The following is a 17,593-nucleotide window of genomic DNA, read 5'->3' on the forward strand; positions in this document are numbered from 1 at the left end:
TTTTAGAGTTTTCTTCTCCGGGTGAACCCTGTTCTCTGTTGCTCTCAGTTGCTGTGTTTCTGCCAGCGCTGGACCTTCCCCTTTTTTACTGGATGATTTCCTTAAGTGTTTGGTGGTCCCAGCTGCCTGTGCCAGGGTGCGTTTGCCTTGTGCTTCTCCGCGGAATCCGCCTGGGCCTTCCACTGGGGAGCCCTTGGAAGGGGCCTCTGGTCTTTTCTCTCAGCCTGGGTGACTCTGGTGGGGGTGCCTGTGCTGCCAGCTCCTGGGGGCTGAGCAGGGAAGCGTGCCACCAATGCAGGACTCCTCTTTTGGTGGGGCACCCTGCCCGTGCCTTACCTAAGGGCCTGTCTCAGCCTGGAGATCTTACGCAGAATGTGCAGAGTGACATGCAGGCTCCTGCCCGTCACTCCCAGAAGCAGAAGCCAGCAGAGTGGCCTGTCCCCACCCAGCGGCTTCAGCATGGCCCCTCGGGGAGCGGGTCTCCTGCCCCAGCCTGCGGCAGCTGGCACTGCTCCCGTGTCTGTGCTGGGCAGGGCCAGCAGGGCTGATGGCAGGGACCTTGGTGCCACTCGGCAGAGGCAGGCCCAGCTCTGGCTCTCTGGTCCAGTAGTGTTGCAGTGCCCAGCAGGGACCGGAGCCTCCACCCCACCCGGCACCAACGAGGCAGAGCAGGATGTAGGGGGTGGTCTTCAACCCCCAGGACCCCATGTCAGAGGCTCAGCAGGGCCTTCCCTGCACCCTGCAGCAGGGAGTCTGGGGGCTGCCTTTCATGCCTCCTTCCATGGTGTTGGCGAGACAGGCAGAGGCCCAGCTCGCACCTGCCTGTCTGTGGCCCTCGTGTGCCGGGTACACATTCCCGCTCTGGGGTGAGCTCACACGCGCCTGTCTGTGGCCCTCATGAGCAGGTGCACATTCCCGCTCTAGGGGTGAACTCGCACGCGCCTGTCTGCGGCCCTCATGAGCAGGTGCACATTCCCTGCTCTAGGGGCCCAGCTTGTACCCGCCTGTCCGCGGCCCTCATGAGCAGCCACATGTCCACACTCTGCGTGTGCCAGGATGGTGTCCACCAGGCCTGTGCAGTGGCAGAACTCCCACTCTGCCCCCAGCTCTGGCACTCCTACATGTATACGAGCCAAACAACAGTTTCAAAACCCAGGATGCAGAAGTGGCTGGGATGAACAGAGAATTGGGCAGATCTACATTTACAGTTGAGAACTCACACCTCACCCTCCGCGACTGATGGCACTGAGTGTCCCCATCAACCTGCAGGACCTCATCAGTGTTTGTGGAACGCCCTGTCCGAGAGCAGAGGACTGTTGCCTCTGCGTTCACCTCGGACAGTCATGACAGATCACATCACCGGTCATCAAAGAGACCCCAGTAAACTCAAAAGAATCGAATTCACTCAGACTGTGTGCTCTGAGTGTAATGAACCCAAACTAGATGTCAGTAACAGAAGAACAACAGGGAAGTCTCTAAGCATTAGAAAATCAGCAACACACGTCTGCATTGCCCGTGTTGGGGAGGAAGTCTCCCGGTACAAATAAGTATATGAGCAATCGTGGAAATACACACATCTGAAGAAGTGGGGTCCAGCCAGACCGGTGCTGAGAAGGAAGTACGTCACGCTCAGTGTTCCCGTTGGAAAAGAGGAACAGTCTCTAATTTATGTTCCTACCTCAAGAACCTGGAGAAAGGGGAGCAGAATAGCCCAGAACAAGCAGGCCGAAGGAAATAACAGTGAGCAAAAACCAATGAAATTGAAAAGAAAAAATATAGAGAAAATTATTAAAACAGTAAGCTGGGGCTTTTTTGAAAAAAAATTCAATGAAATTGATAAACCTCTAGCGAATTTGACAAAAATAAAAAGACACCACCAAAATCATCAATATCAGCAATGAAATAGGGGCCACAGGCTCTGCCTAATGGCTACAGGCTCTGTAGCCATTAAGCAGAGGGTGTTATGCCACAGACAACTTGGAGCAGCAGACTCCTCAACACCCTACAAGCCATCAGACTCAGCCAAGATGAAATAGGTTATCCGAATTATCTTGTAAACTCTTTATAAAAAATTGAAGTCATAAAGATGAGAAGGATATCCCTAGGCCCAAATGGTTTCCCTAGAGAATTCTACCGACCAGTTAATAATTAAGATCAATTTGACAGATAAAACAGAAGAGATTGCCAGGGTTTAGGGGCGGGGGTGCGTGTGTGTACACAAGGACAGCGGGGCGAGCCTTCCGGTGTCAGGACAGGCCTGTGTCTGGACGGCGGTTGTGGGCGCACACATCCACATGTGTGACAGAGCCCGTGGGCGTAGACATGGAGGGAAGTGCCTGTGAGCTGGCGGCAGGCGAGCAGTCTCTGGATTGTACCTGCGTTAGTTTTCCTGTTTTTGATGTTGCTATTTCAGTTTGTTACCATCGAGGAAGACGGGGTAAGGAGGACACAGACCTCCTAGTACGTTTCTCACAAATAGCTGTGAATCTCTGACGAGTTCTTCATTCTGTTTCAAAGGTCTCCAGCCAGCCCTGCAGTTCCAGCGCTGCCTCCTCCCTGCTTCCAGAAGTCATTGCGGGGGTGGGCATCCCCGAAGCTCGGGAGCTTGTGGTGTCAAAGTTTCTTGGCTATTCCATTGCTGGCTCAGGATTCAGCATTTTTGGGGTCGTTGGCCACTCGTCTGTCTGGAAGCTTTCCAGCTTCCATTCTCAACGTTATTTGATGTTGTGTCTTCTTTTATTTTCTTTGTCTTCAGGTAAATGCCTCAAAAAATGTAAGCAAAATCTTTACCCTTGTTTTACCGGGATTTTGAGAGAGATTACACTTAAATGCACATGTTTAAGCCACCATCTTTAACTAAAGTCTTTGATGATTTTTCCATATATATGTATATTTATTTATTCATTTATTTTAAGTGAAACACATTATTTGCATCTTGTTTCTCCACTATGTATTATAACATAAACACTTCCCCACGTTTTTATAGGTCTTTGTAAGTCTTAACGTATAGTTGATTAACCCCTTTTGGAGCTTGAGTGGTTTCGAGTTTTCACCTAGTGAGAACAAAGGTGAACTGTTGGCTATGTTTTGACTTCTGTGCGAGAGAATTCTGTGTGTCTGAAAAGACCGACTATAGCCTGTGGGAGCCTGGCTGTACTGAGAAATCCCATCGCTTGTGTTTCTTAGTGGTAACGGCAACAGCCCCTAGCAGCAGCAGTGGCCGTGATTGCAGTGAGAGGCAGCTGACGTTTGTGCAGGGCTCACTGTGGGCCCAGCACGGCACTGCATGCATCTCCACGCAGTCGAGTTCTAACTGCGAGCCTGAGAAGGGGTTTAAGGATATTTTCTGTATTGAGGTAGAACTGGCACACTGAAGGGCTCGCTGGCACTGCATGCATCTCCACGTGATTGAATTCTAACTGCGGGCGTGAGAAGGGGTTTAAGGGTATCTACTGTATTGAGACGCAACTCGCACACAATGGAAGGGATTCATTTAAACGTGAGTTCATGGTCAGCGAGTACCAAGGGCGGGTGGTGGTACCCTTATCCAGGGAGGTCATAGAGGCTGCGTCATCTTCAGAGTTTTAAAACAATAATTAAAGCAAATAAAAGTGGATGTACTTCCTATCACCACATGCCTGCAGTTCTAAAGAATACCAGCAATAATCTCCACCTGCACCACCATTCCCCGACCAGATGCCACGGGGTCACATTTCAACAAATGTGTGCACAAATGTGCAACCACCACAGTAAGATATAGGACATAGCCCAGCAGGTTTTAAAATTTTTTACTTTTAAAATTCTATAGTAGGCTGGGCGTGGTGGCTCACGCCTGTTATCTCAGCACTTTGAGAGGCCAAGGCAGGCGGATCACCTGAGGTCAGGAGTTGGAGACCAGCCTGGCCAACATGGCAAAACCCCGTCTCTACCAAAAATGGAAAACTTAGCTGGACCTGGTGGTGGGCGCCTGTAATCCCAGCTACTTGGGAGGCTGAGGCACGAGGATCACTTGAACCCGGGAGGCGGAGGTTGCAGCGAGCCGAGATCGTGCCACTACATTCCAGCCTGGGTAACTGAGACTGTCTGAAAAAAATAAATAAATAAAATAAAAAATAAAATTATATAGTAAAATTAACTTTTTTCCTATAGGATACAGCTCTGTGAATTCTAATCACCCCATAATCAGAGTGCAAAATAATGTCATCACTTCCGGAATCCTCCATGGTCCCCATTTCCATTCACCCGGCCACACAGGGCCCTCTGGCAGCTGTGATCTCTGCTCCACCCTATGATCCAGCTTTTTCCAGCCAAACCCTACAACATGCAGTCTTTTGAGACTGGCTCCTTTCACTGAGCACAACGCCTTTGAGATCCATCCAAGTTGTTTGTGTATAAAAGTCAGTTCGTTTTTTACTTACATAGCTTTCTCCTACATTTCGAGGTCAGGAGGTACAAGTCTCCACCGTGGTGGTGGTTCTTCAGGGGGGTTTGACTCCGCTGACAGGTAAATGGCGTGCAGTCTTCTTCTCCCTGACACAGATGACTTTACATTTATTTAGGTTTTCTTCCATTCCTTTTAGCAATGTCTGGCAGTTTTTAGGGTACAAATCTTATACCTCCTTGGGTAAATGCATTGCAAAGTGTTTTGTTCTTTTTGATGCTGTTATGAATGGAATTGTTTTCTTGATTTCCTTGTCAGATTGCTCATTGCTAGTACAGAGAAATACAACTGATCTTTTGTGTGTTGTCTTTGTATCTTGCAACTTTGCTGATTTTGTTTATTGACTAGAACAGGTTTTCTGCAGCTTCTTCAGGGTTTTCTGTAGCCTGGCATCTGCAAAGAGAGAGAAGTGGTTTTACTTCTTCTTTTCCAATTTGGCTACAATTTATTTCTTTTTCTTGCCTAATTGCTCTGGCTATGTTGAATAGAAGCAGCGAAAGCAGATATTCTTGTCTTGTTCCTGATTTAGGGGAAAAGCTTTTAGTCTTTCACTATTAAGATGGACCTAGCTGTGGAGTTTTTTGTTTCTTTGTTTTTTGAGACAGAGTTTCACTCCGTCACCCAGGCTGGAGTGCAATGGCACCATCTTGGCTCACTGCAACCTCTGCCTCCTGGGTTCAAGGGCATCCTGCCTCAGCCTCCCGAGTAGCTGGGATTACAATAATGCGCCACCATGCCCAGCTAATTTTTGTATTTTTAATACAGATGGGGTTTCACCACGTTGGCCAGGCTGGTCTTGAACTCCCGACCTCAGGTGATCCACTCGCCTCGGCCTCCCAAACTGCTGGGATGACAGGCGTGAGCCACTGCACCCAGCCAACAATTGACTTTTTGAAAAGATGGAATTGACACACCGTTTACCAGATTAAATAGGCAAGTTGTGGAAATTGGAGAGTTCTCATACCCCCTTCACCCGGTTTCTTGTGCTGTTGACGTCTCACGCTGCCATGGTGCTTGTCACCGGCGTGTGACTCTGGGCCTGTCTCCAGCCCTTGTTTGGATCCACCGGGCTTTCCTGCATGCTGCACCCAGGGCACATTTTAGTCGTCACATCTCTCCTGACACTGGTCGGTGAGTGACAGTTTGTCTTTCCTCGTTTCTCCTGACCTCAGGACGTTTAGGTGTCCCTAGAACGCCCCCGAAGCGAGCTTGTGCGATGTGTTTCATTATTAACCTGAGATTGTGGTTTTCAGAAGGAACATCACAGACCGCAAGTCCTTTCTCACCACGTCCCGTCAGGGAGCCCCTGATATCCACGTGACAGCAGTGTTGACTTGACTGCTGGACTGAGGCGTTGCTGGTGGACCTGGCTGCTGGACTGAGGCACACTCTGCCGGGTGCCTTGTCCGCTAAGCTGTTTGCACTTTCTCCACTCTGTTCTTTGGAAGCGAATCCCTCTGTGCATAGGCAACGCTCCCCGTCTGGAGGGATGAGTTCTACACGTATGATGTGGAGTTTTGTGAGGGGAGATGTCTCCTCTTCCCTGTTTATTCCCTTCTTCATTTATTGCCAGCAGTGTGGACTCAAGGGAGTTTGCCGCATGCTCTGTGTTCTAATCCGGTTCATGCACCAGGACTTGTTTCACTGCATGGTCTCCCTTCGGCCGGCTGCGCCCCGCTGTGCCCCGTCATTGGGTTTCCTGAGCCCTTCCTCACTCTGCGGCACCACAGGGTGCTCCAGGCTTACCTCGTGTCCTCTGCCTCAGCTTTCCAAGCAGCCATTTCTCCAGGGAGCCCTGAGCCTTCTCTCGGCAGGACAGTCCTGAGCTGCCCAGGTCAGGGTCTGGGTGTGCCTGTGGCTCCTGGGACGGTGCTGCTTCTACACCTTCCTGCCAGCTGCCTTTCCTGTAGTGTTTGCCTGCTGCAAATATTTCTGTCCTTTTACTTACAGCCTACCTGTGCCCGTTCTTTGAGTTTATGTATACATCACGTCATCAGGTTCGTTTCTAAACCATCATGGCAATCTCTGTCTTCTCATTGCTACCATTTTATTATTTATTTTATCTGTCTCCTCCATTTTTGTTTTTCCTTTTCATGCTTCCTGCTTTCTGTTGACTTACTTGAGTGGTTTTTAGTATTTCATTTTAATTTAGCGCATGGGCATGTGACTGTATTTCTCAGTTTGATGTTTTGAGTATTTGCTCTTGGAATTAGAGTACTTATCCCACTTGAAGTCACACCCAGAAGCCCCTCCCGGCAGGTCCCTTGCCCTCTCCCTTCCTGCTGTCCCTCCACCGACATGGAAATGCCACAGGTTTTGTTTTCAGTCATGCAGTGTTTTGAAGAGGGCAGTGGAAGATCTGGGTATTATCTGTAAGCCCAGAAAGCTGCCGTCTGTTCTCCCTTCATTGTCAGTGTTCCAGGTATCCTTCATGTCCTCTTTCCTTCTGAAGGATTTCTGGCGGCCACTCGTGGAGAGCAGGTGGCTACGATTCCCTCGGGGTGGGTCCATCTTTCTTCCTCTCGTGTTCCTGAAGCAGCTCTGCCCTGCGCGCGCAGCGCGGCCCTCGGCCCTCACCTCGCGGCACGCCATGAGTGCGGCGTTCCTACTGCTCGCCGCGGTTCCTGCCTGGGGAGAGATTTGCAGACACTCGAATCACTGTTCCCTTTGAGTTCATACAGATTTTTACTGTTTTCAAAATTTTTTTGCCTTCAGTTTTCAGCAGTTTCATTTGGACGTGTCTGGGTGTGGATTTCTTTGAGTTTATTCTGTTTGGAGTTTGCTCAGCTTCTTGAATCCATAGGTTTTTTTTTTTTTTTTTTTTGCCAAATTTGGGATTTTTTAGCCATTTATTTCCTTAAATACTTTTTCAGCACTTCACTTTTCTGTGAATTTGCTGAGACCTTTGGGCTTCCGTGTGCTTCGAGAGCGTGCACACTTGTCTGCGTGGGCCGTCTTGCGGCCCCTCTCCACCGCACCTCCCAGATGATCCAGCCCTGTCTCCTCGGCCCTGGCAGCTGGAACTGCCTCTCCAGGCTGACTTGAAATCTCTGTGGTTCTTCATGTGCCGAGTAATTTGGGGTTATGTCCTGAACATTGTGAGAGGGGTTGTGTGTTTACGTCGCGCGAGGAATGTGAGTGTTTTAGTTTAGCATTGAGCTGACCTGGGTGGATTCTAGCCTAGGTCCCAGCGACCTTCTGTGGCGTGCGGTTCCCATCCCAGTTCAGGTTGTGAAGCCTTGGCAGTGCTGCTGGCCTTGGCCTGGGACGGTGGCAGTGCCTGTCAGCTTAGCTGTCGTCTGCTTCAGAGGCCAGTGTGGATGGGACCCAGGCACGGGCCGACCCAGGGACGCCCCCCAACTCCCCAGAACCACCCTTTTCAGTCCCTCCATTCCATGATCTTTGGGTCCTTTCACATTCTGGGTCTCCCCTTTGTGGTCCTCCAGGGACATGGGGCTCTCTTTGCACCATCCATTGCACTCTGCTGGTGTCATGGAGGTTGGGCCCACGCCCGGCCATGCAGGAAGGATTACAGGGAGGAAAACGCAGCCGGAGTTTGTCTTGCCCATCTGGAACAACAGCAGCTTCAGACAGAGGGCACAGCTCCTGCTTCAGGCTCCCTGCCGCCACTGCAGCCCCGTGGGCTCAGCCCGTGGTCGTGTGCGAAGAGTGGAGGCAGGGACCACGGGGGCCGGGGAGTCCATACTCCAAGCAGGGAGGATTCCACGCTTCTGAAGCTCAGTGGCTTTCTTTCCTGGCCCCCAGGTGAGTGCCAGAGGACTTCGCCTTGAGCTCCTGGTACAGCAGCCTCACCACCACCTGGATGTTGGCACAAGGCGGAGGTCAGAGGAGTGAGAGAAGGGCCACAGTGTCCCCTGCCCGCCAGTGCGTGGGCCTTCCAGAGCCGGGCATCCATCCAGGCTTTGTAGCCATGTCTGTGGGAGAGGAAGGGCAGGCGTGAGCACCCCGTCACACTGCCATGTCTGCGGGGCTTTGTCAGATGCTGTCTTTATGACAAACAAGCCTGGAGGGGCGGGGCGCTCCGTGTCAGGACACACAGCGAGTGTTGGGTTAAGCTGGGCCCCACTACCCTTGTGTGACCATCTCCAGAGCTGGGGGTCCTACGTACCCCACTCGCCAGCCTCTCTGGTGGGGTTCCCACACCCATTGTTCAAGGGAAGTGGTCGTCAGTGCCTGCTGTAAGCCAGACATCATGATCAGGGCTAGAAACATGGAGCCAGCCGTTTGATGAAGGAGGCGGAAGTAAAACGTGAAGTGTGGTGGTCAGGGCCCACTGCGGAGGGGCTGGCGGGCAGTGCAGGGGTCTGGGACCCATGGGAAGCTGGCCTGGGTGAGGGGCTTCCTGGACTGGATGCTGTCTGTCTGATGGGCTTTGGGTCCCCCTACTGTCCCCTCTCCAGGCCCTGAGAGCCTCACCTGAGGCACCCCCCCAACATTATGCATCTTTTAGTTCAGCAAAAACAACTAATTTTTCTTGCAAAAGTTTCCCGCGTGTTTGATGGGTTTGTTATAAGCAAGATCCCAGCTACCCTCCAGCTGCTTTCCATGCACACGCTCCGATACAGGCACCTGCTTTGATTGGCGTCATCTTCCCGAGGAAAGATCTAGGCTGGCAGCTAATTTATGTGGCACTCCTCATGTTTAAAAAAGTTGCAGTAAGTCCATTTCAAGAAGCTTATGCCAGAACTGATTACTTTGAACCATCTGAAGGCAAACCAGAATTCCGAGCTTTTGAACACCACCCCCCGCGACTTGTTTCTTCGTGTGTTCTCTTTCTTGCTGTCCGTGCGGTGGCAGTTTGTCTGAAAGGAGGACAGCAGAAGAAAACGCACCCCTTCAGTGCACAAACGAGCACGCATGTGGGCTTACTGTGGCGGCGAGGGTGGGTCACACAGGTCATTCTGTTAACATGGCTGCAGCTACATGCGTGCACTCATTCAAATTCAGCCCTTGTAAACATTTTGCTCCCAAGCCTTCAGAATCCATAAATCATTTTAAAAGGAGCCTTGGGGCTTTTCATCCAGCATCTCCCTAAGTCGAGAAGTCCCTGCAGAAGGCAGCTTCTCGGAGATGGCCTTGGAGGCCCCCGCCGTGTCGCCACTCAGTCACCTTGGGCAGGTTCACTCCCCTGAGAAGCCCTGGGAGGCGGGGGTCAGGAACACCCACCCTGGGCCCTCTGCCAGGCTTGCTGTCCAGCCAGGCCCCTTACCAGCTCTGTGATCAGCGGCCTCTCAGATGGCTTTCTGAGCCCCAGTCTCCCCTTTACTCAGGCACCAGGACTTCCCTGCTAGATTGGATGGGCAGACTGAGGGGGTTGTTTGTAAAGCTACAGCACTTGCGGGGCTCCCATATCCTCTCCAGGAGGCATCAGCTGGTGCCGGAGGTGTGTGCTAGGTCTCACACCATGTGGCCACCCTCCTGAGAGATAGTGACACTGGGCTGTGCTCAGATGTCTCCCCTGCCGGCGTTCCCTGCCTCACGAAGAGCGAGGCATTGTTGCTACAGAAATACCTTCTAGGCCCGTGCTCAGGATGTTTGTGTGAGTGGGAGTGCCCCAGACACCCAGGGAGGGCAACGCATGGCGTCTGCGGGGCTGGTCTGTGGGGATGACCAGCAGCCCCGCCTCTGGAAGCATGTCCTGCAGGTGCACCGTACAAGCAGGAAGCAGATGTCAGAGGTCATTCACTACAGTACGGTTTTTACAGCTTTCCTGAGGTATATCCGGTGTGCAGTAAGCTCCACGGATGTCAAGTGCAGTGTGGTGAATTTGCATGTACACACACATACACACAGCCGTGGAGCCGTTACCACATTCACATTCAAGACCCCCAGACACGTGCTCTTGTTTGACAGGAATCCCTCCTCCCTGCCTCGTCTCCCCACCCCACACCCGTCAACGTGCTTTCCGTCACTGTAGATTGGCGAGAGGCTGTCGAGTCTTCTGGGAATGGCATCGGTCCTGGAGCGTGTGGTCTCTGCCTTTTTGCCTCTTCCATACAGCATGGCTGGTTTGGGGAGAGATCACTGTGCACACAGCTGCGTCATCTTCACTGCTGAGTCGTGTTCTGTCGTATCATATGTTCCCTTGTGACGGACATTTGGAGTTTTTCTGGTTTTTGGCTATTCTGAATGAAACTGCTGTGTATTATAAATAAAGTCCCATGTAGAAATTGACTTCGTTTTCTTTCAGGTAAACGCCTAGTGTGGAGTGGCTGGCGGTCACGTGTGTAACGTGTTCCGAGGTTGCCCGTCTTCCAGAGGTGCAGCTTCTCCTCACCAGCATGCAGCACAGTCTTTTTACTTAGTCCCTCTTTTATTTTTTTAAACGTTTCTTTTAGAGACAGGGTCTTGCTCTGTCGCCCAGGCTGGAGTACAGGGGCGAGATCATAGCCGCCTGCAGCCTCTGACTCCTGGGCTCAGCTGGTCCTCCCACCCCAGCCTCCTGAGTAGCTGGGACTGCAGGTGCACGTCACCACACCCAGCTAGTTTTTTAAAAGTTTTCGTTTAGGCCTTGTAATAGGTTGGCCGTCGGGTCTCACTGTGGCCTTTTGCTTTTTATTTCACAAATGACTAATGGTGTTCAGCATCGTCTCATTCAGCTCACTTGTCATCTGTAGAGATCTTCTTTGGTAAGGCACCTGTTTTTTGTCCATTTTAAAATTTGATTATTTTTGTTGTTGTTGAGTTTGGGAAAGTTCTTTATATGTTCTGGCTACAAGGCCTTTATCAGATTCTTTGCTTTCCAGATATTTTCTCCCAGTCTGTGTCTTGTCTTTTCGTTCTTTCATCAGGTGTTTTGAAGAGAAGTTTTTTATGATAAAGTCCAATTTTTCAGTTTTTTCTGTTAATGTGTGATCCTTTGGGCGTTAGTCCATTTTCACGCTGCTGATAAAGACGTACATACCCTGACTGGGTAATTTATAAAGAAAAAGAGGTTGAATGGACTCACCATTCCACGTGGCTGGGGAGGCCTCACAATCATGGCGGCAGGCAAAAGGCACGTCTTACAGGGTGGCAGACGAGAGAATGAGAGCCAAGCCAAAGGAGAAACCCCTTATAAAATCAGATCTTGTGAGACTTATTCACTACCATGAGAACGGCGTGGGGGAAACCGCCTCGTGATTCAGTTATCTCCCCCCACGTCCCTCCCGCAACACGCAAGAACGATCTGGGAGAAACCGCCCTGTGATTCAGTTATCTCCCCCCACATCTCTCCCGCAACACATGAGAATGGTGTGGGGGAACCGCCCTGTGATTCAGTTATCTCCCCCCACATTCCTCTCGCACCACGTGGGGATTAGGGGAGCTACAATTCAAGATGAGATTTGGGTGGGGACACAGTCAAACCCTATCAGGTATCAGGGCTAAGAAATCTTTGGCTGTCTCAAATTCACAAGATTTTCTCCTGTATTTTCTTCTAGTAACTTCATAACTTTTGGTTCAGGATTGAGCAGGATTTTCGTTTATTGTACAAGGTTTTAATTCTTTATTTCCCCCACGAACACCCAATTGTTCCAGAACCATTTGTTGAAGAGACTGTCCTTTCTACACGGAATTGCCTTCGTATATTTTTCAAAAATTAGTTGTGTTTATACGCCTATTTCTGGACTCTGTTCTGTTTCATTGGTCTGTCTTGCAGACCAGTACTGCACTGTTGTGATTACTACAGTTTTAACATAGTTGGTGAAATTAGGTAGCCCCTCGTTTTTCGTTGTCAATGTTGTTTTCTCTATTCTAGGTCCATTATCTCTCCATATGAATTTTAGAATCAGCTTGCCAGTTTGTACAAAGAAGCCTGTGGGATTTTGACTGAGGTTGCTCGATTCTGTGGATTAATTTGGGGGAGAAGTGCGTTCCCAACACCCAGAGTCTCCCGGCCTGTGGACAAGGCATGTCTGTCTGCCTGTGTGGAGGTCGCCCTGGATCTCTGTCCACAGTGCTCCGAGCTTGTCACCTGCAGGTTTTTCTTGGCCTGTTCCGTTCCATCTCTATGTGTTTCATGGTGTTGGAAGCTTTTGTAAGTGATATTTTCCAGATGACTTTCTGGTGCTGAGTTCTACTTTAATTCCATGATGGTCCTATAACATAGTTAGAATTATGAAATTCCTAAATAGACTGAGCCTTCTTTCACGGTTTAGCATGAGGTCGTCTTGGTACATAGTTCAGGTGCTCCTGAAAAGACTGGATCTTCTGCTCTTAGAGTTGAAGCGTTTATCCAGGTGAAACAGGTCAAATTGGTGGATCATGTGATCCCTGTCCTCCTGATTTTTTGCCCGTTGTTCTATTAGCTACTGAGAGAGTGATGTTGAAGTCTCCAATTGTCATCGTGGACCCGTCTGTTTCTCCGGCCAGTTTGGTTTCATTTGTTTGGCAGCTCTTTTATTAGTACAAACGTGTTTAGGATGATTATTTTCCCTTGATTAATGGATCTCTTTATTATTGTAAGTTACCTTCTTGGTAATAGTATGTGCTCTGAAATTTACTATTTCTGGTATTAGTAGCGTCTCCGGCTTTCTCTTGCTGGTTTTCTTAGTGATGGCATGTTATGCCTTTTTGCATCTTTGTATTTAAAAGTCTTTATTGTCGGCGGTGTCTAACTGGGTGTTGCTTTTTAATCCAGTATGAGTGTCTGCCTTTTAATTGTGGTTAGGCTACTTACATCTAATTTATTATTGATATGATTAGTTTTGATCTTGTCATTTTACTATTTTCTGCTTGTCTGTCTCTTCTTCATTCCCTTCTTCCTGTTTTTTTTCTTTTTTCCTTTTACCTTTTTTCAGTCTACTTCGCTGTTTTTCTGATTTTGTTTGATTTCCCTTTTTGGCATACAGTATAATCACCTTATAGTCACAATGTTGGTTTTTCTCTTCTAGCCTTTATACTGTTGTCATACATTTTATTTAGTCCATATATTAAATCCCCAATATATTTTCATTAATTTTGTTTAATCCATTAATCACTTTAAAACGTTAATAATTTAAATTTTTTAAACAGACATGAATATAAGAAAGCTCTCCCTACGTGCAGTTGCTGTTCCAGCCCTCCTGGTTCCCCATGCAGATCCGGGTTTATGTGCCCCGCCCCACTCTCATCCTCCTTTGCCTGCAGGCCTTCCCTGACGTTTCTGTAGAGCAGTTCAGCTGATGATGAATTCTTTCAGCTTTCATGTCTGATCCGAAGGCATCTTTATTTGCTTTTGTTTTCGGAGATGCTTTCACCGTTCTAAGGTGGTGGTTTTCATTTCTATTGGCATTTCAGAGATTTCTCTCTCCTCTTTTCTCCGTTGCACTTTTTCTCATGAGAACCCCACCTTGTGCCTCCGTAGGCACGGCCTCTGCCTTTAAGGTGGTTTTCCGTGCTGTGGTCCTGAGCAGGCTCGTCCTGATGTACTCTGGGGCTGCCAGCGTCTTGTTTCCCGGGCCTGTGTTCCTTGTGCTGCCTTATGTCTGTTGAGCTTCCTGCGTCTGTAGCTTTATACTTTCCATTGAATTTGGAACTTTCTGACAGTATTTGTTCCGTCATTTCCTCTGCTTCCTTTCCTCTGGGGACTCTCATTCGTGTATTTTGTGCCTCATGAAGTCGTCCCACAGCTCAGTGATTCTCTTTTCATTTTTCAGAAATCTTTTCCTCTCTGTGTTTGCTTATTTATTTGTTTTTGACATAGGGCCTCGCTCTGTCACCCAGGCTGGAGTGCACTGGGGTGATCTGGGCTCATTGCAGCCTCCACCCCCCGGGTTCAAGCGATTCTTAGGCCTCAGCCTCCTGAGGAGCTGGAACTACAGGGGTGCACCACCACGCCCGGCTATTTTTTTAATTTTTAGTAGAGAAGGGGTTACGCCATGTTGGCCAGGCTGGTTTTGAACTGCTGGCCTCCAGCGATCCAGCTGCCTTGGCCTCCCAAAGTGCTGGGGTTATAGATGTGAGCCACCGCGCCCGCCTCTGCGTTTTGTTTTTGATAGTTTCTGTTGCTGTGCCCTGACGGATTCTGTTTCTCTAACGGATTCTGTTCTGTCATTAATCCCATCCAGTGTGTTTATCTGAGATGTTGTAGTTTCCACTTCTACATGTGTCTCTTCCATGTCTGAACTGTTCCATTTTTCCACTAGATTTAACAACTTTCTTAATGTCCCCGTTTGCCAGTGTTGCTGTCTGTGCAACACTGTGTCTTGGTAGGTATTCGTTGATTGGTTAATCTCCTCATTATAGGCCATGATCCTGCTGCTTTAAATGTCTGGTAATCTTTGATTGGATGGCAGGCATTGTGAATTTTAGCTTGTTGTGTCCTAGACATCTTTGCATTTGTATACATCTTCTTGATCTTCTTTCAGAGATGCAGTTAGGTTTCTTGGCAAGAATTGGGTTTCCTCGGGTCTTGCTGTTGTGGTGTGTTGGAGCACCCTGGAGCAGGTCTCAGGCTGGAATAGCTGTCCCCACTCCTGTCCTCACTCCTGTCCCCACTCCTGTTCCCCCTCCTGTTCCCCCTCCTGTCCCTACTCCTGGCCCCACTCTTGTCCTCACTCCTGTCCTCACTCCTGGCCCTGTGCGGTATCGAGTAATCTTTCCATCACTGTGGGCCTTGACAGACTTTTTGATTTTTAAACCACATGATTATATTTTTCATTCAAAATATTAGATCTAGAAGTGAAGACAAAACTAGACAGCTTCTTACAGTGAACTACAACTGGCCCCATTCCGGTTGCAGCCATGAAGGTTTGTTTTGCATTCTTTTCCCACTGCGGAGAAGGGAACTCACTGTGGTCACCCCGAAGCCTGCTTTTGTTTCTCATCTGAATTGTGCCTCTGTGGTCCCCCGTCATCAGCTCCTTCCACACCCCGCAGTCGAAGTCCTTTCCTGTCTTTTCCTCATTTCTGAAGATGTCCTGAGGTCGCTTTCCTGTCCCTCAGTGTCCCCTGCACTCCGCCGTGACATCACCCTCTGGGAGTGGCTGACGGACACACTGACTCCCAGGCGTCCTGCCTCGGGCTGGTTCCCACAGCCAAGGTGTGGTCGACGGAGACTTTCTCCGCACAGTCTCCTCCAGCTGAGCGGGGGCTGCCACGGACTCCCCCATCCTGTACTTGTGTCCTTTTCCAGTTTTCTCTTGATGTTATCGCTGGACTCTGAGAGCTTCACAGATATGTATTTAAAACTAAAGCTGTAGAGCTGGATCTCCTAACCTTTCGCTTCCTTGTCACCCAGAGGGCAGGACTTCCCCAGCATGGCTGGCTACGGATACCTGGTCACCGTCTTGCTCTCTTTGCAGGTTGAAGGTCGAGGAGCTGGAGGGCGAGCGGAGGCGGCTGGAGGAGGAAAAGAGGATGCTGGAGGCACAGCTGGAGCGGCGCGTGCTGCAGGTGAGGGCAGGGCAGCCTCTGGGGGCGGCACCGCCTGGGGCCTCGCATTTCTCTGTGCAGCATGAATGTCTGTGGTTCCTGCCGCCACAGAACACCTGTTTTCCGGCTCGTCTCTCTGAACTCTCTGGGCTCTCCTTCCTCCCATGTGCACCGCCTTGCCTGGCGGGGAGGCCGTGCCGCTGAGAGGCCTGCACTGGCCGCCCCTGGGGTCCTCTCCGCCCTGCGCCACCCACACGCCTGGTATTAGTGGAGTGGGCTCTGGGCGAGTTTGCACTATGCCTACCCGGGATCTGCTGTGGCGAGGCTGGAGTGCTGTTTGTGTTCTTTTAATTGTTCTTTCTCTTTGGTTTTCATCCTCCTGTCTGAGTTGCTGCATGGCAGGAAGCCCTCAGGTTTGAGGTTACCGGGTTTTTGGACAGGCCATTGATTTTATCTTGGCACCTATTAGAGGCAGATCAAATCTATTTTTTATGACCAGTTCCTGGAGATGGGAGGAGTGACATCTGTGGTGACAGGCAGCTCCGAGCCGCGCTGGCCTGTCCTCAGCCTAGGACCTGTCATCTTGTTTTAATTGGGCCGTGGTGTCCAGGGAGGGGTCACGGAGCTGCTGCCCACCCACCAGAGGCTTCGCGTCAGAGCTGCTGAACGTCTTTCTGGGTGTTGGCTGAGCAGAGCCTGAACCCTGCTCCTTGACGCCCACGTTGCCTGCTGACGGGGGGTCAGGCATCTCCGCAGGTACCACTTACGGCTTTCCTGCTCCTGCTTCCAGCCCTTTCCCGAGGGCACCCTCAGCGGCCGGCCCTTGGAGCTGGTTGAGGCGTGAACGAGGCGAGGGGTGTGGATGAGTGCTGTGCCAGCACCTGGTGAACAGCTGGCGGGGCCTGGCCACCATCCTCGTCTTGTGCAGAAACAATGTGTGCTCAAGAGCTCACTAGTGGAGCACTCCTCTGTGGGAGATGCCAAGGGCTGTCACACACCACGGGGTTGGCATGAGGAATGGGGCTGGCAGTGTCACCTGTGACCCTCCCCTGAGCTCTGCCAGGGCCTTGGAGGGGTGGGGGCTCTGCCCCCCCGCATGTCCTGCAGCTGCTCAGAGCTGAGGCGTGGTGTTGGCCACCCCAGAGCATGGGTGCCACAGTGTGGCCAGCGTGGCCGTTTGGGGAGAGGACAGGGCTGGGCCTGGTGGTCCTGGGGAAGCAGATGTTTGTGCCGTGATGTAACCTCGAGCCTAGCCCAGGATTCAGGAGCTGTTCCTCCTGAGTCAGGGCAACAGGGATGACTGTCTGGATAGCGTGGGAGAAGTAAGTGCAGAGCAGTGAGGTGGGGAGGCCGCTGGGGTTTGGCCTGTGGAGTGTTGGGAACTTCCAGCCAGCCCTCCAGTTGCTGCCACCTCTGACACCGCCTACAATTTCAACCTTAGTCGGGGGATGCCCAGGGTGGCCCTGGGGAAGGTGAGGCCTCACAGGCCCTGTGGTGGCTCAGGCTGCCCCTGACTCTGGACACCCAGGGCTGTGCAACTGAAGGAAATAATGTAAATAGGGGTCTATTTCCAAGATAAAGTGCCTTGAACCGGCTTAGGTCAGCAAACTACAGAAGAAACAGGATGTACCAGGCCCCTGCTTACATCACCGATGCCTGTTTGTCAGGCTCCCCTTCCACCCCTCCCCCACACCCACCTTACTTGCCCTCATCTAAACCAAAGAAGTTTAGTCTAAAATGAAAGTTTACTAGTCTGCAAAATAGTTCGTTTTGCCTGTTCTTACCGGCTTGCCCAGC

General features: G+C 50.6%; 1 protein-coding gene across 21 annotated transcripts in view; it reads left to right on the forward strand.

Annotated features, from left to right (window-relative positions):
• The window catches only part of MAD1L1 (mitotic arrest deficient 1 like 1), a 414,177-nt gene that overhangs the window by 255,183 nt on the left and 141,401 nt on the right, over positions 1–17,593 (forward strand). For 15 of the 21 annotated variants that reach the window (XM_003895654.5, XM_017956539.3, XM_017956540.3 and 12 more), the window contains one exon: positions 15,727–15,817. In XM_003895654.5, the coding sequence (XP_003895703.1) occupies positions 15,727–15,817 (91 nt within the window). The other 6 variants (XM_017956552.3, XM_017956557.3, XM_017956561.3 and 3 more) reach the window with 6 other exon arrangements.

The sequence above is a fragment of the Papio anubis genome, chromosome 4 (genome assembly GCF_008728515.1).
Source record: "Papio anubis isolate 15944 chromosome 4, Panubis1.0, whole genome shotgun sequence".
NCBI lineage: Eukaryota > Metazoa > Chordata > Mammalia > Primates > Cercopithecidae > Papio > Papio anubis.